The sequence below is a fragment of the Notolepis coatsorum genome, assembly GCF_963971535.1.
Source record: "Notolepis coatsorum genome assembly, chromosome: 16".
NCBI lineage: Eukaryota > Metazoa > Chordata > Actinopteri > Aulopiformes > Paralepididae > Notolepis > Notolepis coatsorum.
In genome coordinates this window covers 106,533,067-106,555,288 of record NC_140180.1, presented here as the reverse complement: position 1 = coordinate 106,555,288, position 22,222 = coordinate 106,533,067, and the positions used below count along the sequence as shown (strand labels likewise).

The 22,222-nt window shown below is 44.8% G+C and overlaps 1 protein-coding gene across 1 annotated transcript in view; it reads right to left on the bottom strand.

The window, feature by feature from the left end:
* atp8a1 (ATPase phospholipid transporting 8A1) overlaps nucleotides 1-22,222 on the bottom strand; it is a gene marked incomplete at its 3' end in the record, with an annotated part of 287,871 nt that overhangs the window by 135,813 nt on the left and 129,836 nt on the right. Inside the window, exons 5-7 of the mRNA XM_084332147.1 lie at nucleotides 16,449-16,494; nucleotides 12,310-12,350; nucleotides 6,844-6,917 (exon numbers count right to left, since the gene is read on the bottom strand). Of these exons, the coding sequence (XP_084188273.1) occupies nucleotides 6,844-6,917; nucleotides 12,310-12,350; nucleotides 16,449-16,494 (161 nt within the window). The remainder of the gene's footprint in view (nucleotides 1-6,843; nucleotides 6,918-12,309; nucleotides 12,351-16,448; nucleotides 16,495-22,222) is intronic.

Here is a 22,222-nt window from a genome sequence, read left to right as displayed (position 1 = left end):
AAATAACAAATTTTTTATTATAGTGCAAAAAAATATGTTCCTCCTGCCTCATTACTGTGGTCCTTTTATTTAACATTTAAGTGCTTTTGTTTTCAGGTTTGTATCTTTTATAATGAACCAACAGGCTATATTTAAGAGCAATTTGCAATAACCTTGTCGCACTGTACAGCCCTGGTATGTGGGGAAAACTATAGAGATAAAAGGAAATACCACCAGATATGTTAATGAGATCATTGGGAAGTTTATCTACCACTGTATTCACCTTGTGTGTCTGGGCAACAAGGACACTGCTAGCTTGCCACTTTTGTAATTCCACTTTCCATGATGCTTATATTATTTATTCTCTTTGTTACAAAGATAAAGAGCTGGCTAAGCAGTTTGGTCCATATGGATGTATTATGTATTATGTTTATTACACAGAGAATGAGCTAGCTAAGCAGTAATGTAGACTTATAACTAGCTGATGCCCTTGACTTCAGTTGTCTTTCAGAGCATCACAGGGGGGCATAGAGGGGGAGAGAGAGAGGTATGGGGGAGAGGGAGAGAGAGAGAGGGGTATGGGGGAGAGGGAGAGAGAGGAGAGAGAGAGAGGGGTATGGGGAGAGGGAGAGAGAGAAGAGAGAGAGAGGGGTATGGGGGAGAGGGAGAGAGAGAAGAGAGAGAGAGAAGAGAGAGAGAGGTGTGTGGGGAGAGGGAGAGAGAGAGGTGTGGGGGGAGAGGGAGAAGAGAGAGAGGGGTATGGGGGAGAGGGAGAGAGAGAAGAGAGAGAGGGGTATGGGGGAGAGGGAGAGAGAGAAGAGAGAGAGAGGGGTATGGGGAGAGGGAGAGAGAGAAGAGAGAGAGGGGTATGGGGGAGAGGGAGAGAGAGGTGTGGGGGAGAGGGAGAGAGAGAGAGGGGTATGGGGGAGAGGGAGAGAGAGAAGAGAGAGAGAGGGGTATGGGGGAGAGGGAGAGAGAGAAGAGAGAGAGGTATGGGGGAGAGGGAGAGAGAGAGGTGTGGAGGGAGAGGAAGAGAGAGAGAGAGAGAGAGAGAGAGAGAGAGAGAGAGAGAGAGAGAGAGAGAGAGAGAGAGAGAGAGAGAGAGAGAGAGAGAGAGAGAGAGAGAGAGAGAGAGAGAGAGAGAGAGAGAGAGAGAGAGAGAGAGAGAGAGTGATGGGGGGAGAGAGGTGGGGGAGAGAGAGAGAGAGGGGGGGGGGGGGAAGAGAGAGGTGGGGGGAGAGTGAGAGAGAGAGAGAGAGAGAGAGAGAGAGAGAGAGAGACAGGGTGTGTGAAAGAGAGATAGAGAGAAGAACACAATAGAACATCAGGAGGAGAAAGGGATAGAGCAAAAGAGGGAGACGGAGGAAGAGGGGTGAGATGAAAGAAGAGAGAGAGAGAGAGAGAGAGAGAGAGAGAGAGAGAGAGAGAGAGAGAGAGAGAGAGAGAGAGAGAGAGAGAGAGAGAGAGAGAGAGAGAGAGAGAGAGAGGAGAGAGAGAGAGAGAGAGAGAGGCATGGCGGGCACAAGTAGAGCAGTGTGACAGCCACTGGGCACGGAGACTAAGAGTTAGAGCTGGGTCACTACTTAGCCGCCCTTTAAATAGAGTGATGTGAAGGGCCCGACCAACACACACACTCAGGAGTGGGGCGGTGCTGGTCCAATACAACACACACACTCAGGAGTGGGGCGGTGCTGGTCCAATACAACACACACACACACTCAGGAGTGGGGCGGTGCTGGTCCAATACAACACACACACTCAGGAGTGGGGCGGTGCTGGTCCAATACAACACACACACTCAGGAGTGGGGCGGTGCTGGTCCAATACAACACACACACTCAGGAGTGGGGCGGTGCTGGTCCAATACAACACACACACTGAGGAGTGGGGCGGTGCTGGTCCAATACAACACACACACACTCAGGAGTGGGGCGGTGCTGGTCCAATACAACACACACACTGAGGAGTGGGGCGGTGCTGGTCCAATACAACACACACACTGAGGAGTGGGGCGGTGCTGGTCCAATACAACACACACACACACTCAGGAGTGGGGCGGTGCTGGTCCAATACAACACACACACACACTCAGGAGTGGGGCGGTGCTGGTCCAATACAACACACACACTGAGGAGTGGGGCGGTGCTGGTCCAATACAACACACACACTCAGGAGTGGGGCGGTGCTGGTCCAATACAACACACACACTCAGGAGTGGGGCGCTCTGGTCCAATACAACACACACACACTCAGGAGTGGGGCGGTGCTGGTCCAATACAACACACACACACTCAGGAGTGGGGCGGTGCTGGTCCAATACAACACACACACTCAGGAGTGGGGCGGTGCTGGTCCAATACAACACACACACTCAGGAGTGGGGCGGTGCTGGTCCAATACAACACACACACTCAGGAGTGGGGCGGTGCTGGTCCAGTACAACACACACACTCAGGAGTGGGGCAGTGCTGGTCCAATACAACACACACACACACTCAGGAGTGGGCCGGTGCTGGTCCAGTAAAGGACCTGGGGGCTGGAGCTCAACCACAATACATGTTAAATAATCATCCCGCAGGCGGCTGGGTGGTGCAGCGGACATTGCGCTCGTCACCAATGCAAGAGACACCGGGTTCGAATCCGGCTGTCGGCTTTGCCTCCGGCTTGGGCCGGCCGTCATACTGACTCAATTGGTAGAGTTAGCGGGTGGGAAGTCGAAGGGTGGTAATCTGGACGTTGTAAACAGCGACTCCTACAGGTCGGTTGGGGCGCCTGCACAGCAGAGACAGGAAAATGGCGGGGGGCAGTGTGAGCCTCCCACACGTTACACCTCGCCAAATGAGAGTCCGCGCTGGCAGGTGAAAAGATGCGACTGGCTGCCTGCACATGTATCGGAGGGGACATGTGACAGGCTTCTATCCTCCCTACAACCGGCCAGTGGGGGGCACATGCGAGCAACGTTCAAGACAGGGGAGGGGAGAATTGGCACGGCTAAATTGGGATGGGAGAAAAATTGAAAAAAGGAGGAGAAAAAGTGGATAAAAAAAAAGAATCGTCCCGCTATCAGCCATCAGGGAGAGGAGCCACTCAGAATGAGTCGACTAAAGTGCATCACGTTGTTTCCTTTGGTACACCTTGAAGACCAATGCACACTCCACGCCGGAGGCGTCCGTGGTCCTGGCATAGGAGGCCAAGGAGCCTACTGGTGTAACTGTGTGCAGGGCGGTGTAGCACCACAAGCGCTAACCTAACAGTAACCCCATCCACTTCACATCTGTTATGTGGCTACTAGCTAAAGAGGAGGTCGTCCAGTATGAAGCACAGCATGGATTGTGCTGCGTACATTCAGACGAAGCTCCTCTCTGAAGCGCGCGCACGTGGTATTCAGACGAAGCTCCTCTCTGAAGCGCGCGCACGTGGTGTTCAGACGAAGCTCCTCTCTGAAGCGTGCGCACGTGGTATTCAGACGAAGCTCCTCTCTGAAGCGTGCGCACGTGGTATTCAGACGAAGCTCCTCTCTGAAGCGTGCGCACGTGGTATTCAGACGAAGCTCCTCTCTGAAGCGTGCGCACGTGGTATTCAGACGAAGCTCCTCTCTGAAGCGTGCGCACGTGGTATTCAGACGAAGCTCCTCTCTGAAGCGTGCGCACGTGGTATTCAGACGAAGCTCCTCTCTGAAGCGTGCGCACGTGGTATTCAGACGAAGCTCCTCTCTGAAGCGTGCGCACGTGGTATTCAGACGAAGCTCCTCTCTGAAGCGTGCGCACGTGGTATTCAGACGAAGCTCCTCTCTGAAGCGTGCGCACGTGGTATTCAGACGAAGCTCCTCTCTGAAGCGTGCGCACGTGGTATTCAGACGAAGCTCCTCTCTGAAGCGCGCGCACGTGGTATTCAGACGAAGCTCCTCTCTGAAGCGCGCGCACGTGGTATTCAGACGAAGCTCCTCTCTGAAGCGTGCGCACGTGGTATTCAGACGAAGCTCCTCTCTGAAGCGTGCGCACGCGGTATTCAGACGAAGCTCCTCTCTGAAGCGTGCGCACGTGGTATTCAGACGAAGCTCCTCTCTGAAGCGTGCGCACGTGGTATTCAGACGAAGCTCCTCTCTGAAGCGTGCGCACGCGGTATTCAGACGAAGCTCCTCTCTGAAGCGTGCGCACGTGGTATTCAGACGAAGCTCCTCTCTGAAGCGCGCCACACAGCGGTATTCAGACGAAGCTCCTCTCTGAAGCGTGCGCGCGTGGTATTCAGACGAAGCTCCTCTCTGAAGCGTGCGCGCGTGGTATTCAGACGAAGCTCCTCTCTGAAGCGCGCGCACAGCGGTGTTGTTTTCTATGGGACGGCAGGCTCTGGTGCTCGGGGTGAATGGGGACGATCCTTGGCTGCTTTTTGCACACGTCAGAGTGGAAGGCTATCATACTTAGTAGGAAAACTACTAACGGTGCTTTATAGACGGGGAGAGTGAGCGGGACAATGAGGAAACTGAGCTCAGCCAAGAGGCAGGATGGCCTAGACTAGAGGTAAAGAGGCCGGACAGTAACTGAAAGGTCGCCGGTTCGATCCCCACAGTTATTTAATCTGTATTTTAAGTTTGAATTTCGCTTTCATTCCTTTCCTGGTTGAGCTGCCTCTCTCCCCACAAGAAGCGTAGGGATGGGAATCGAAAACCGGTTCCCGTTGGGAGCCGGTTCCTAATTGTCCGATTCCTGGAATCGTATGCCTCCGTGACTATCGATTCCTCTTATCGCTGCCAGGTTTTTCTGACAGTTGCGCATTTCAAAACAATAACGTTAGCGCCACGCATGTAGCCATAGCAGACTATTTGATTCCTTAAGGGCTCGAAATTGCCTGGGTTCTGGTCATATGCTCCCGAAAGGCTCCCGCTGTTTGACTGTTTCTAAGTGCTGTGATTGAAAACTACTCATTAATTTAATTCGGGGCAACCTAACAGCCGCGGAGCTAACGCTAGCTCATACAGACACACAGCGAGAGATAACAGCTGACAGCAGGTAGTACAGGTACAAATACAAAATAAAAGGGGTGGGGGCTGTTGTGTAAACCTTGTACTCTTTAGTTCACATATAATAAGAGACGGAGAGCGTGTGATCACGTTGACTGTTTACTAGTAGGTAAGTCAGGAAGTACCGTGCAACATACAAACATGTCCGTGTAGCAATACGAGCCAATACCTTACAGGACAGGGGCGAGCGGGGACCGGGGAGGGAGCTCTCTGTGTGTGTGTGTGTGTGTGTGTGTGTGTGTGTGTCTCTGAAAGACCAGAGACAGAGAAGTCCGAGGAATAACGACCTGTTGAATGCAACTACGGTTCAATAGATTAAATTAGTTTAAGAATAAAAAAAATTCTAAAAATAATTTTTTTTAAGAGAATCTCAAATACATTATTTTATTTAAGTGTAGGCTATAGTTAATTTTATTAAATTTTTTACAGTTTCTGTATTTTTCTGACATGGGGGCTCAACAATAAATGACAATCAGAAATGTCAAGTTGCATGTTGTTATTCTAACCAGCTTAGTTCTGTTGCATTTCCAATTTATTTATTTAAACTATAAATGTATCAGGGATCGATAAGGGAATCGATAAAGAATCGGATCGATAAGCAGAATCGATAATGGAATCGTATCGATAAAATCTTATCAATTCCCATCCCCAAAGAAGCGTGTTTATTCATCGTCTCCATGGAAACAACGATGAACGCAGCCATGTTTATTCATCGTCTCCATGGAAACAACGATGAACGCAGCCATGTTTATTCACTGTCTCCATGGAAACAACGATGAACGCGGCCATGTTTATTCACTGTCTCCATGGAAACAACGATGAACGCAGCCATGTTTATTCACTGTGTCCATGGAAACAACGATGAACGCAGCCTTGTTTATTCACTGTCTCCATGGAAACAACGATGAACGCAGCCTTGTTTATTCATCGTCTCCATGGAAACAACGATGAACGCAGCCATGTTTATTCACTGTCCATGGAAACAACGATGAACGCAGCCTTGTTTATTCACTGTCTCCATGGAAACAACGATGAACGCAGCCATGTTTATTCACTGTCTCCATGGAAACAACAATGAACGCAGCCTTGTTTATTCACTGTGTCCATGGAAACAACGATGAACGCAGCCTTGTTTATTCACTGTCTCCATGGAAACAACGATGAACGCAGCCTTGTTTATTCACTGTGTCCATGGAAACAACGATGAACGCAGCCTTGTTTATTCACTGTCTCCATGGAAACAACGATGAACGCAGCCTTGTTTATTCACTGTGTCCATGGAAACAACGATGAACGCAGCCTTGTTTATTCACTGTCTCCATGGAAACAACGATGAACGCAGCCTTGTTTATTCACTGTGTCCATGGAAACAACGATGAACGCAGCCATGTTTATTCACTGTCTCCATGGAAACAACGATGAACGCAGCCTTGTTTATTCACTGTGTCCATGGAAACAACGATGAACGCAGCCATGTTTATTCACTGTCTCCATGGAAACAACGATGAACGCAGCCTTGTTTATTCACTGTCTCCATGGAAACAATGATGAACGCAGCCTTGTTTATTCACTGTCTCCATGGAAACAACGATAAACGCAGCCATGTTTATTCACTGTGTCCATGGAAACAACGATGAACGCAGCCTTGTTTATTCACTGTCTCCATGGAAACAACAATGAACGCAGCCTTGTTTATTCACTGTGTCCATGGAAACAACGATGAACGTGTTCACACAATCAGAGGCCCCTTCCTTCCTGCAGAGTGTAATATTAAATATGTATCAACAGTGTCAGAGGGCGTGGCTAAACGCCTGGTGCTGGTGTGGGCGGCGGCTTGGTGTCCTGACCTGGACGACAGGATGACGAGGTCCGCCGGCAGGTGATCCCCATTGGCCGCTCTTACTACCTCCCCGACGGACACCTGACACGACCAATCATGCACCAGCAAGAGAGAGAGAGAGGAGGAGAGACCGAGGCAGGAGGGGAAGGGGGGGGCAGGGGGGAAGAGAGACATTGTTTGAGTTATAGGGTTTATGACAAGAGCACCATGTTCAACCCTGCATGATCAAACAGAATACTCCAGTATCCCCAATAATATCATCACAACATCAATGTGCATGTAAACACACTCAGTGAATATTACACAATCTTATCAATGAGAAAAATCAACAATCAATCAATACATCGATCAGATAATTAACTGTTGAAGTCTTTTATTGGCAACAGATTCATACTTAAAGGGGAACTATCTATAAATTGCCTTTTCCAGTGTTTAGCATTGTTTTCTAGCAATGTGGGGTTGTACCAACACTGTCTATGTCTCAAATTCTCATTTTGGAACATTCCTGAGACAAGATCCTCCCCCACTGAACCAAGCCATTCTGAATTGTGGTCCCCTGTGACGGAAGCAGAATTATTTGCATAATGATATGCGTACCTCCCCCTTCTGTGGTTCAGTTCCACCACTCACAATCAACAATTCGCTCAACAACGGAGTGAGTGGGAATAATGCGGAAGCGGTTTCCCTGTCACTGACACTTCCTCAAAAGAGAGAAAAAGAGAGCTACATGAACGTATACATGAAAAAATGTATTCTTTTTCACATAATGAACGATGGATAGTTTTTTATGTCAAATGAGCCATAGTATTGTATCCATAGCTACATACATAGCATAGCTTAGCCCTGCAAACACCGCCACGCATCCCCATCTCTTAGAGCGGTGGCGCAGTAGTAGAGCTGGGCGATGTGAATCACGATTTTTCTCTCTAAGAATTGAGATCACGATTCTCTCACACGATTCTTATTTTTTCAATAAAATCATTTATTGCACTCTTTCTTAAACAGACAACATAACATATCAAAGTGGTTGACTTAAACTTAAACATAACATATATGAAAGTGCTTGACTTAAACTTAAAAGTATCTTGTAACATACAAAATAACTCAAGTCAGAATCGTCATTTAAAAAAGTTAAGTAAAAAATAAAAAAAATAAATATATATATATATATATATCTTTTTTTTTACATTTTTTTATTAAGAATAGAATATAATCTTTATTGTCATTGTTGGTACAACATCACCACTGGCATACAAACATAAAATATAGCATGTGCAAAATAATAATGTCAATAATAATAATATAGTATCAATGTCCTCAATAATAATAATATACCATGTCCCAAGTGCATTAGTGCTAGTGCAAATAAATAAATATTTCAGTGACAGTCCAGTGAGTTAATGGAAGGAGGGGGGGGGGGGCGTTGGCTTGCAATGGATGAAATAGTGTATAGTGCAGCAATGCAAGTCCGGTTCACAGTTATTGTTGTAATGGAGAAGTGGGAGTTATGTCACCGGTGGTTGGGGACGGGGGACGGGGGGGACGGGGGCAAGTTGATGTTGATCGTTGAGCAGCCTGATAGCCCGTGGATAGAGGCTGTTGGTCTGGGCAATCGTCATAATTTAGAAATGAGATTGCATAGGTCTATGAATCGAGATCGCGATTTAATTTCGATTAATTAACAAAGATGGGCTAGGCCCGCGGTGCTGAAAGAGTCAGTTTCGTCAACATAAATAATCCAATAAGGGCACGGTTGGTACAAAAGTGATGGTGACGTCTTGATGGAGCGCAGAGCGGATGCAGATGGGCTACATCATTTATGATTAATTATTATTATTTATTTTTATAAATTTTTATGACGAGTCATATACTATAATATTAGTGTAGCCTAATTTTTATCTGCAACTGTGAAGAAAACCCCCCATTGTTTTAAACAGAATGAATACACATAAACAATTTAAAAAAAATAATAATAAATTAAAAAAACTAATAATAAAACAATTTTCGAATGTCGATTTAGAACTCGAATGTCAACGTTATGAATGAAGCTTCAAACTATTCGGTACGGCCCTGTCAAGAACAATACGACAAGCTGCCGGGAGGAGCCGGACTCAACCTGGGAACCTTCAGATTACCAGATGACCGACCGCTCTACATCCTGAGCCACTGTCGTCCCCCTGCACGCCTAGTTGAGAACCACTGGCCTTTACCCATCTTCACCTGACCTGTCCTGATGAAAGACGACCAGGAGACGGGTGACTGGAGGTCCCAACACTCCTGTGACCCTGGCCATTTCATTTAAACGAGGCCTCTTACAGGACACGATCGCAAAAGTAACTTGGTTTGTTCCACAGGAAGACAGAACTCTGCTGATGTGAGTCAGTGAGTCATTAGGCACTAATGTAGCTGCATGGCTTTTGACAGAAGCTCCCTGCCAAGGGTCAGCAGGGTTGTAGTTTAGCTGTAGTTGTTCCATCAGATTGACCATCAGATACGGTATCACTGCAGTGATCTGGGTTGGATTGGGCAGTTTTTTTCCTAGGGCTCCATCTTGCAGAGATCCAGCAGAGAGAGGGAGAGAGAGAGAGAGTTCCACAACCTCTCGGTCTTAATAAGTAATAAGTAAAAATGCTCGATGCAGAGACCGAAGAGGAAGCTTTTACAATATGTATGATGCAAGATGTAGAAGACATTCATTATTCAAACCCTGGCAACGTCAGAGAACATTCCTCTTCGTTTATAAATATGTAGAAATATGCAACCGCTGCCACCACCCACGGCATGCCAAGACAATGTATTTACACAGGCACTTGAACAATGATGATGCCCCTGGCCCCCGGCCACGAAGAGAAACACAAGATCACACAACACATACTGTACATGTTTACCATGAGAACATGTTAATGAAGCATCCAATAGAGAGCTGGTGGATGACATCAAGTGGAATGTGGACCAAATGTCTATTTGGCCCCAGTTCTGACCACATTACATCCTTCCCCAGATATCAACTTATTCTACCTTCCAATTCATGTCCAGATATTCTACCATCCAATTCATGTCCAGATATCAACTTCTTCTACCATTTAATACATGTCCAGGCAGATATCAACAACTTCTACCATCTAATTATTATCCAGATATCAACTTCCTCTACCACCCAATTCATGTCCAGATTTATTAGCGATCTGAATTCATATTTCATCAACCGAGTCTCCCGTTGGTACAGCAGCCCCTCCAGGAGCTCCGATAGGAAAAAACCGCCCCCGATCGTCTATCCCTGTGTAACTGCAGGTCAGTCGATTAGACTGACCTGGGATCTGTAGATCTGTAGAGGTGGAGCCAACTGGCTCCATTGTGCTGGCGAGCCGTCTGATGATGAGGGAAGTGATTGCGAGTTGGAATGCAGCCTGGAATATATATTTACAGCAGCCAATATTCAATCAATAAGCATGATCGATATTTGGAATGGCGATCAGGAATTGGAATAATCTTTTTGGAGAACATCTGATCTAAGGTAAGGAGTCTATGTTACCAGTCGGAGCTGGATTCACTGAGATAACAGCGTGTCCCTATGTGTGTGTGTGTGTGTGTGTGTGTGTGTGTGTGTGTGTGTGTGTGTGTGTGTGTGTGTGTGTGTGTGTGTGATCTTGAGGAAATGGATAATAGATTTTTCAGCCCGCCTCTATAGCGTGCATAAGTACACATATACTATCGATAATCTAGCGTTTATTTTAAAACGATTCATAAATAGGCCAACAAATGACAACGTGTCTAGTGTATTCGAGAATATTCCAATAAATGCCGTTTATGGGGTGGGTGGGTGTGTGTGCATGTGTATATGTATTAACACATTCAGTGCCACGCCCCTTTGACCATATTAGGGCTACCGTGCCAATAAGTCAATGGGAGGTCGGGAAATTTGTGAAGGCTTAAACTATATCTTAAAATTATGGCTATGGGTCTAAAACACCCCTCACTTATCAATGACTTGCTTGCAGTCAACATGTACGAAACGGATTGTTTTTCCATTGGTACATTTCCGTTTTATACCGTTTTGAATACGAGTATAGTTTGAGATTTCTAGTAATTCCAGAGAAATTCCGCGATAATAGCTCTTTAGTGGAATACACAAAACACGTTGTCATTTTTCGGCTGATTTATGAATTGTTTTCAAATAAACGCTAGATTATCGATAGTATGTGTATTTATGCACGCTAGAGAAGCGGGCTGAAAAATCTATTATCCATGCCTTGCTTAGCGCTAACGTTACACACACACACACACACACACACACACACACACACACACACACACACACACACACACACACACACACACACACACACACACACACACACACACACACACACACACACACACACACACACACACATTGTGATCGCTGTGAAAAAAACATCTGATTAACCCAAAACTGGTAACATAGAGTCCTTACCTCACATCAGATGTTCTGCAAAAAGATTAATCCAATTCCTGATCGACATTCCAAATATTGATCGCGTTTATTGATCCACCATTATAGTCCAAAACATCGAAAGCTGCTCCGAGCCTCCCCAGTGAATGTGGTAACAGATACTGCTTGCCAGAGAAGGGAAAACCCCGGACCAGACTTTTTTTCTGATGCACAGCCCCACCCAATCTCCAATGATGTGCAATACCATCCGGGAGACGATAGGCGGCGGTATTTGCCCTTTTCGAGCTCAGACCCATTCCCAATGATAACGTCAGGCTGGATTGATAAAAAATGAATGGTATTGCTAATAAAAGAAATACGATTAAAACCCGAGTTTTCTCTGGTTTTCTCTGGCCTTGGCACTCAACGCATGGCGAGTTAACCAGACTAATCTCGTGGTCGGCACTCAAAGTGTTAAGGCTGAGACGACTTATCGATTTATCGATAACTGCGTGAAATCGATACGTTTTTTGAATACTTTATACTATACAAAAATACTAGGGGCTAGATCCACAAAGAATGGATTGCACGGTGCTAATTGCACCCTTACTTACAATTCATTATGAATTGAAAATGGGGGACCCTGATTTATAGGGGACTATAAAATGAGAAGGATCACTGTGGTAGTTTTTAATGGAGAAATATTTAACACTAAAGATGGCGGCAACGACAAAGAATTGCTGCAAAATTTTAGTTTTTTAGTTTTGTTTAAATGCTAATAAAAACATTGATATTTATCGATAATTTTGTCCCGATTTATAGATTCTTCCAAATGGCATATCGTCTCAGCCTTGATATGTATGTGTGTGTGTGTGTCCTGCATGAGACTTCTTAGTCTCTAAGCGTATGTTGGGATGGTTTAACTGGTGGAGCAGTCCTGGTCGCAGCTGTTCTCTCGTCCCAGTCGAGCGCGACACGGTGCGGGGGTGGGTGAGAATGTCTAGGAGACTCAAAGCGTTTAGCGTCAGACTTTACGAGTCTAGTGTGGTGAAGGAAACGTACCTTCTCCCAGTGAACGATCTCCCAGGCCCCGCTCCTCAACACTGGGGGAGAAAGAAGAGCACAGGTGTTATAACACAGGATATATCCTCCTTATCATCTATCATGATCATCTACTCTAGGATCATTCCATTGAGGGTTTTTATATAATATAATAATAATAAACTTTATTTGTAGAGCACCTTTCATACAAAAAGTGCAGCTCAAAGTGCTTTACAACAGAAAAAGACAGGCATAAAATTAGCACATAAAGTTCAGACATAAAATCCCAGTTTTTCACATTAGGATCTAACATCCCAATAGGCCACGTTGTTTATGGTTTGATTCAGTTTAAAAAATAGACAATGATGAAAAGAATAAGATAGAATAGACAGAGTAAAATAGTATATAAAATATATAATATATGCCCCTTAACATTCTGAATCCCCTGCCTTATCAGAGAGAGAGAGAGAGAGAGAGATCAGAAGGCTTCGTTTCACGGGACCACAGCTGATGAACCACAGAGAAGCTAGGAGCTCAGTACATTGTTTTTTTCCGTTCACCTAACTCCACAGCATCCCATCCGCTTCATTATACATGGTGCCAGACGGTGGAAAAGACCTCAAACCTCCACGCTCTGCTCTGCTAGAAGCTGCAGCTGTTTTACGGAATGAGTAGAGACACCTGGCGAGCGGCTCAGTAGCGGAAAATAAGCGACGAGCGATGCTTTCTCTCGAAGGCAGCGAGAGAGAGCCAGCGAGTCGGCTGGAGTCTGAGTTGCTAGGCAATAGGGCCTCTGGCCAGAGAAGAGGAGGAACAATGAAGCGGCAGAAAGGTTTTCCTGAACGTATTTTCTGATCACGACAGTATATGGGGGGGAAAAAAGAGAGAATACGTCTAATTGACGTATTGAACAGACAAATCCGATTCGACTGAAGAGATTCTGAGTCAGGTACCCATTTGTAGGATGTAGTGTTGTACTCCAGAAAGAATGGAACATGTAGGGGATATGCAGTACTGTATATATTTCCCTATATAGTAGTGGTGGGGGAAAATATTGATACATAGTAGTATCGCGATACTTTGCGTGGTGATACTGTATCGATACAGGGACGCCAAGTATCGATATTTAATTATTTATAAAAAAAAAATATATATATATATTTTTTTTGTATAAGGAAGTTGCATTGTTCATTTCAATACCTGTAATAGTACAGTAGTCCACACACACACACAAGTTGGAATATGACTGTAATACAAACAGTTCAGTTTGTCAGGTACATGCAACACAGATTACAGTGTTGACATCTGTCTGCTTGAGAAAATACCATGTTCTGCAATAAAAATGATTGAAGTGAGATGAACAGACTGAACTTTATTTTATTAGATAAAACATGTTGACAGTTTTACTTTGCAGTTGAAAAAAGGTAATAAATCGCAATATATCGCAATATTAATATCGCAATACTCAGCATATCGCAATATATTTAGTATCGCAATACTATCGTGACTCAAGTATCATATCGTGAGGCCTCTGGTGATTCCCACCCCTACTATATATAGTATAGTATATATACATTGTAGGGGATATGCAGTACTGTATATATTTCACTATATAGTATAGTATATATACCTTGTAGGGGATATGCAGTACTGTATATATTTCACTATATAATATAGTATATATACATTGTAGGGGATATGCAGTACTGTATATATTTCACTATATACAGTAGTATAGTATATATACCTTGTAGGGGATATGCAGTACTGTATATATAGTATAGTAGATATACATTGTAGGGGATATGCAGTACTGTATATATTTCACTATATAGTATAGTAGATATACATTGTAGGGGATATGCAGTACTGTATATATTTCCCTATATAGTAGTGGTGGGGTGAAATATTGATACGTAGTAGTATCGCGATACTTTGCGTGGTGATGCTGTATCGATACAGGGACGCCAAGTATCGATATTTAATTATTTATAAAAAAAAAATATATATATTTTGTATAAGGAAGTTGCATTGTTCATTTCAATACCTGTAATAGTACAGTAGTCCACACACACACACACACACGTGTGCATTCAGTTAAGTTGGAATATGACTGTAATACAAACAGTTCAGTTTGTCAGGTACATGCAACACAAATTACAGTGTTGACATCTGTCTGCTTGAGAAAATACCATGTTCTGCAATAAAAATGATTGAAGTGAGATGAACAGACTGAACTTTATTTTATTAGATAAAACATGTTGACAAAGTTTTACTTTGCAGTTGAAAAAAGGTAATAAATCGCAATATATCGCAATATTAATATCGCAATACTCAGCATATCGCAATATATTTAGTATCGCAATACTATCGTGACTCAAGTATCATATCGTGAGGCCTCTGGTGATTCCCACCCCTACTATATATAGTATAGTATATATACATTGTAGGGGATATGCAGTACTGTATATATTTCACTATATAGTATAGTATATATACCTTGTAGGGGATATGCAGTACTGTATATATTTCACTATATAATATAGTATATATACATTGTAGGGGATATGCAGTACTGTATATATTTCACTATATACAGTAGTATAGTATATATACCTTGTAGGGGATATGCAGTACTGTATATATAGTATAGTAGATATACATTGTAGGGGATATGCAGTACTGTATATATTTCACTATATAGTATAGTAGATATACATTGTAGGGGATATGCAGTACTGTATATATTTCCCTATATAGTAGTGGTGGGGTGAAATATTGATACGTAGTAGTATCGCGATACTTTGCGTGGTGATGCTGTATCGATACAGGGACGCCAAGTATCGATATTTAATTATTTATAAAAAAAATATATATATATTTTGTATAAGGAAGTTGCATTGTTCATTTCAATACCTGTAATAGTACAGTAGTCCACACACACACACACACACGTGTGCATTCAGTTAAGTTGGAATATGACTGTAATACAAACAGTTCAGTTTGTCAGGTACATGCAACACAAATTACAGTGTTGACATCTGTCTGCTTGAGAAAATACAATGTTCTGCAATAAAAAATATTGAAGTGAGATGAACAGACTGAACTTCATTTTATTAGATAAAACATGTTAACAAAGTTGCAGTTGAAAAAAGGTAATAAATCGCAATATATTGCAATATTAATATCGCAATACTCAGCATATCGCAATATATTTAGTATCGCAATACTATCGTATCGTGACTCAAGTATCGTGAGGCCTCTGGTGCTTCCCACCCCTACTATATAGTATAGTATATATACCTTGTAGGGGATATGCAGTACTGTATATATTTCACTATAGTATAGTATATATACCTTGTAGGGGATATGCAGTACTGTATATATTTCACTATATAGTATAGTATATATACCTTGTAGGGGATATGCAGTACTGTATATATTTCACTATATAGTATAGTATATATACCTTGTAGGGGATATGCAGTACTGTATATATTTCACTAGTATAGTATATATACATTGTAGGGGATATGCAGTACTGTATATATTTCACTAGTATAGTATATATACATTGTAGGGGATATGCAGTACTGTATATATTTCACTATATAGTATAGTATATATACATTGTAGGGGATATGCAGTACTGTATATATTTCACTATATAGTATATATACATTGTAGGGGATATGCAGTACTGTATATATTTCACTAGTATAGTATATATACATTGTAGGGGATATGCAGTACTGTATATATTTCACTAGTATAGTATATATACATTGTAGGGGATAAGCAGTACTGTATATATTTCACTATATAGTATAGTATATATACATTGTAGGGGATATGCAGTACTGTATATATTTCACTATATAGTATATTAGATATACCTTGTAGGGGATATGCAGTACTGTATATATTTCACTATATAGTATATTAGATATACCTTGTAGGGGATATGCAGTACTGTATATATTTCACTATATAGTATATATACATTGTAGGGGATATGCAGTACTGTATATATTTCACTATATAGTATATATACATTGTAGGGGATATGCAGTAATGTATATATTTCACTATATAAGTATATACATTGTAGGGGATATGCAGTACAGTATGTATTTCACTATATAGTACAGTATATATACCTTGACATTTCTTTCTGTTGACGATGCCGTCTGCGTTGTGTCGTTTCTGTAAGGAAACATGAAGAGAGGATAGTCATCAGTGAACACTGACACACAGCAGATCACCAGTAAGGAAACATAAAGAGGATAGTCATCAGCGAACACTGACACACAGCAGATCACCAGTAAGGAAACATAAAGAGGATAGTCATCAGCGAACACTGACACACAGCAGATCACCAGTAAGGAAACATAAAGAGGATAGTCATCAGCGAACACTGACACACAGCAGATCACCATTCTCTTCGGTTCAAATAACAAACTCAACAAGACTTCTCAGTTACAGTGGGTGACAATATTATCACAAGGAAAGATGAAATTACATACCTGGGTTCTATCCTAGAGGCTAATCTTTCCTGTGACAAAATGGCATCCAATGTAATAAAAGTCAACCAACAAACTAGATTCTTGTACCGGATCTCCTCTCTGGTAAACAAGAATACCCTGAAGACTCTGGCAGGAGCACTCATTCAAGGGTACTACGACTATGCTTGCACCTCATGGTACCAAAGCACCTCAAAGGCACTAAAAACAAAATTACAAACATCTCAAAACAAACTGGTCAGACTTCTACTTGACCTGACTCCTAGAACCCACCTCACCCCTGCCCATTTTGACAACCTAGGATGGCTTAGAGTAGACGACAGAGTACAGCAACTTGCAATGGGCCTGGTCTACAAGATACACTACACCACTAAGGTACCCATGTACATGTCAAAATACTTCCCAAAGGTCATCATCATCATTTATTTATTCGTACATGGAATTACCACAGTCCAACAGTACATATTCATATAATTCACCAAATTAAAAACATTTCTAGGGATCTTCCTTGTGCAAAAAATAAGACAATGGTCACTAACTTGGTAGTTAACCACTCCACTTTTAGAAATCCTCATCTGGTCTGATGCTATCATGAGATCAATGACGGTTTCAGATGTTTCACAGACCCCTAGCTGAGGTCCAGTTAGGCAAATCAAATGTGGATTATAACAAGAGACATCTGGTCAGCTGGCATGACCTGGAGAAGAGATCTCTGACATGTTACATAACACTTGGCCCAGGAGCACGGATAAAACAGTGTCAACAGTGAGTGTGCACCCCCCCCCACCCTCGCCTATTAATCCCCTTATGTATATTCTTCCATTGCATAATCTCTTTAAAGGGGAACCATCTTATAAATGGCCTTTTTCAGTGTTTAGCATTGTTTCCTAGCTATGTGAACTTATATTAATATGATCTATGTCTCTAATTCTCATATTGGCGCATTCTTCCAATTCTCCTCTCACAATATTCACTCTCACTGAACTGAGTCATCTGAAAATGTGCTGATCTGTGATGTCAGAGATTTCTCAGCTGCATGATAATGTGGCTGTGTGGCATCAGGCTCATGATGAGCTGCACACAGTGGCTCAAAACGGCTTAAGATCTTGAGGTCGAAAAATGCTGTTTTTGAGGACTTGATTAGAAATACAAAACAATGAATACAAAAAAAATAAATTACAGAGGTGTTCCATAGACTCACAGGAATTGTGTAAAAGTGCCCAAATAGTGAAAGAAATAGTAAAATTGTTCCCCTTTAAGACACTCATAACAATAATGGAGGTACTTGACCAGAGGGGTTCAGTGCCTTGCGACAGGAATGCATGGACAGTCTGGATGTCGTGGGGGATCAAACCTGTGACCACCTTGTTACGGGAGTGGCTCTCTCTAACCGCCCGGCCATCCTGTGGCCACCGCCAACCATAGTCTTATCAAACAGAGGTCCGTGGGACATAGTCTTATCAAACTAAATGCATGCTACACCCCCCCCCCCCCCCCTCTCAGTTCCGGTCTCTCTGCCCTGCATGCTCCCCCCCCCCCCCCCCCCCCCTCTCAGGCGGGTGAAATCCAATAGAGGCAGATATGATTAAATATCCCTGCAACGTGCCGTCGCGGCGGCTAATGAATAGGCAGCCGGTGTCACGTGGAGTCAGGAGAGGAGAGGAGACCCCCCCCCCCCCCCCATCATCTCACCCCCCCCCCCCCATCATCTCATCCATCCCTGCTAGCTGCTCTCCTCTCTCTCCCCTGCTCTCCCTCACTATAGGTTGTTCATACTCACCATAGGTTGGTGTTGTCTCTCTATCTCTCTCTCTCTCTCTTCTCACTATAGGTTGGACATGCTCATCATAGGTTGGTGTTGTCTCTATCTCTCTCTCTCTCTTCTCACTATAGGTTGGACATACTCACCATAGGTTGGTGTTGTCTCTCCATCTCTCTCACTCTCACTATCTTTCAACCTCTCACAACCCCCCCCCCCCCCCCCCATCTCTTGTTCTCTCTAAATATAGGCTACACCTCTCTCTCTCTCTGTCTCTTCCCTCCTCACTCTATCCTACATGCTGTACCTCTGCAAGAATGGCTCCACACACACACACACACACACACACACACACACACACACACACACACACACACACACACACACACACACACACACACACACACACACACACACACACACACACACACACACACACACACACACACACACACACACACACACACACACACACACACACACACACACACACACACACACACACACACACACACACACCTCGTCTAAGCCTGCTCTATGGACTGTCCCCTGTGGAGCAGAGGATATTTAGATGCTGTGTGAGTGTGTGTGTGCATGTGCCTCTGTGTGTGTGTGTGTGTGTGTGTGTGTGTGCATGTGCCTCTGTGCGTGTGTGTGTGTGCATGTGCCTCTGTGTGTGCCTCTGTGTGTGTGCGTGTGCGCCTGTGTGTGCGTGCGTGTGTGGGTGTGTGCGCACGTGCGTGTGTGTGTGTGTGCGTGTGTGTGCGCGCCTGTGTGTGTGTGTGTGCGTGTGTGTGCGTGTGTGTGTGCTTGCGTATGTGTGTGTGTGTGTGTGTGTGTGTGTGTGTGTGCCTCTGTGTGTGTGCCTCTGTGTGTGTGTGTGTGTGTGTGTGTGTGTGTGTGTGTGTGTGTGTGTGTGTGTGTGTGTGTGTGTAATCACAGAGCAGTGGAGGGCGAGAGGCAGACTAGAGGTGGCAGTGAGAGACTGACTCCTATAGCAGCCAGGTCTCTGAGGCTCCAGGAGAGAGAGGAGAGAGAGGAGGATATCTATAGTGTCGCCTCCTGCATTAACCTACTGCAGAAACACCTGCAGTGGAGAGAGGGAGAGGGAGAGGGAGTGTGATGTGGAAGTTGCTGGGTGCATTCAATTGAAATAATGAATGATATAAATAAATAAATAAATAAATAAATAAATAAATAAATAAATAAAACAGCGTGATTGAAGTGTCATCCGAGAAAGCAGTGATGTTTTGTCTTTGAGATATTAGAAGTAACCCAGTGATGTTTTGTATTTCAGATATTAGAAGTAACGCAGTGATGTCTCGTCTTTCAGATATTAGAAGTAAAGCAGTGATGTCTCGTCTTTCAGATATTAGAAGTAAAGCAGTGATGTCTCGTCTTTCAGATATTAGAAGTAAAGCAGTGACGTCTTGTCTTTGAGACATCACTTAGTGGGAGTACAGGGGAGCATGCAGGATGTCTCACAGCATCTTCCTGACTGTAATAACATATTAAACCAACCCCGTTCAGAGCCGGCTATAAAGCGGTACCGGCTCCGCCATTAGCGGGGGCTACAAGCACGTCCGATCATGACTCCATTTTCCTATTTCCGGGCTACAGGCAGAGATCACGTGACGCCGTAGTGTCACGTGAGGTAAAGAGATGGTCCGACCAATCAGAGGCCACGCTTCAGGACGCTCTAGAGGACGTAGACAGGGGAATGTTCCAGGGAGGCGCCAGTGACGTCAGCGAGTTCGCAGATACTGTTGTTAGCTTCATAGCAACCTTAGCTGATAGTATCGTCCCCACAAAAAAGACGAGGGTGTTCCCGAACCAGAAACCGTGGGTGGACAGTACTATCAGAGCAGCTCTGAAAACTAGCACCACTGCTTACAACCTTGGCAGAGAGACAGGAAATATGGAGGAGTACAAGGCAACAGTCTATACTCTGCGCAAGGCTGTTAAACTTGCTAAGAGGACGTATGCTGACAAGATGGAGGCACAAATGGCACAGAATGACACAAGAGGCTTATGGCGGACGATAACTGACTACAAAGTCAGCGCCCCCTCAATGGGGAGCGACGACGCCTCTCTCACGGACAAACTCAACTCCTTCTACGCACGGTTTGGTGCAAACAGTGGCGACGCTAGCTCACCGGCTAGTGACGTCACAGACACGCCGGCTGTCGTGGAGCGGGGGGGCATCCGCGGGGGGGCGGGGACGCTTTCTCATTGACGGAACACAGTGTGAGAAGAGCATTTATGCGGGTGAACACCAGGAAGGCTGCTGGCCCAGATGGAATAACAGGACGCATACTTAAGTCCTGTGCTAACCAGCTAGCCCCTGTGTTCACCACCATATTTAATCTATCCCTGGCGGAATCCGTGGTACCTGCCTGCTTCAAGGTGTCTACTATTATCCCGGTACCAAAGAAATCCTCCCCAACATGTCTCAATGACTACAGACCGGTGGCACTCACCTCTGTGGCCATGAAATGTTTCGAGAGGCTGGTCAAGGATCACATTTGTGCCTCCCTAGTCCCTCCCCAGTGATATGGACCCTATGCAATTTGCATACAGGCCAAACAGGTCCACTGATGATGCGGTCTCCCAAGTACTGCACAGCACCCTCTCTCACCTTGACCGCCAGAAGGGGGGCTATGTGAGACTGTTGTTCATTGACTACAGCTCAGCGTTCAACACCATAGTCCCCACCAGACTGGTGGACAAGCTGATCGAGCTGGGTCTGAGCTCCGCTCTGAGCGCCTGGATACTGGACTTTCTGAGCGAAAGGCCCCAGGCGGTCAGGGTGGGGGGTCAGACCTCCAACACCATCACCCTGAGCATCGGGTCCCCCCAGGGCTGTGTTCTGAGCCCCCTGCTGTACTCACTATACACACACGACTGTGTGGCCAAGTTCAGCTCCAACTCCATAGTGAAGTTTGCGGACGACAGTGGTGGTGGGGCTGATCTCTGACAACGACGAGAAGGCCTACCGGGAGGAGGTTGAGGTACTGGAACGCTGGTGCAGCCTGCTCCTGAACATTGGTAAAAGACGAGGCTGACTGAGCAGGTGACCTTCGACCTTCAGCAGGGCAAGGAAGACGAGGAGCTGACTGAGCAGGTGACCTTCGACCTTCAGCAGGGCGAGGAAGACGAGGAGCTGACTGAGCAGGTGACCTTCGACCTTCAGCAGGGAGAGGAAGACGAGGAGCTGACTGAGCAGGTGACCTTCGACCTTCAGCAGGGAGAGGAAGACGAGGAGCTGACTGAGCAGGTGACCTTCGACCTTCAGCAGGTGACCTTCAGCGGAAAGACTGAGTCATCACCTCTCGGCTGCCGTGCGTTACCGCTGTGCTGCGCTGGAGAGAAGCTCATGTCTAGAGGAAGGCCAGGTGAGATGTGAGGAGAGCAGCTCCTGTCTAGAGGAAGGCCAGGTGAGATGTGAGGAGAGCAGCTCCTGTCTAGAGGAAGGCCAGGTGAGATGTGAGGAGAGCAGCTCCTGTCTAGAGGAAGGCCAGGTGAGATGTGAGGAGAGCAGCTCCTGTCTAGAGGAAGGCCAGGTGAGATGTGCTGAGAGCAGCTCCTGTCTAGAGGAAGGCCAGGTGAGATGTGAGGAGAGCAGCTCCTGTCTGGAGGAAGGCCAGGTGAG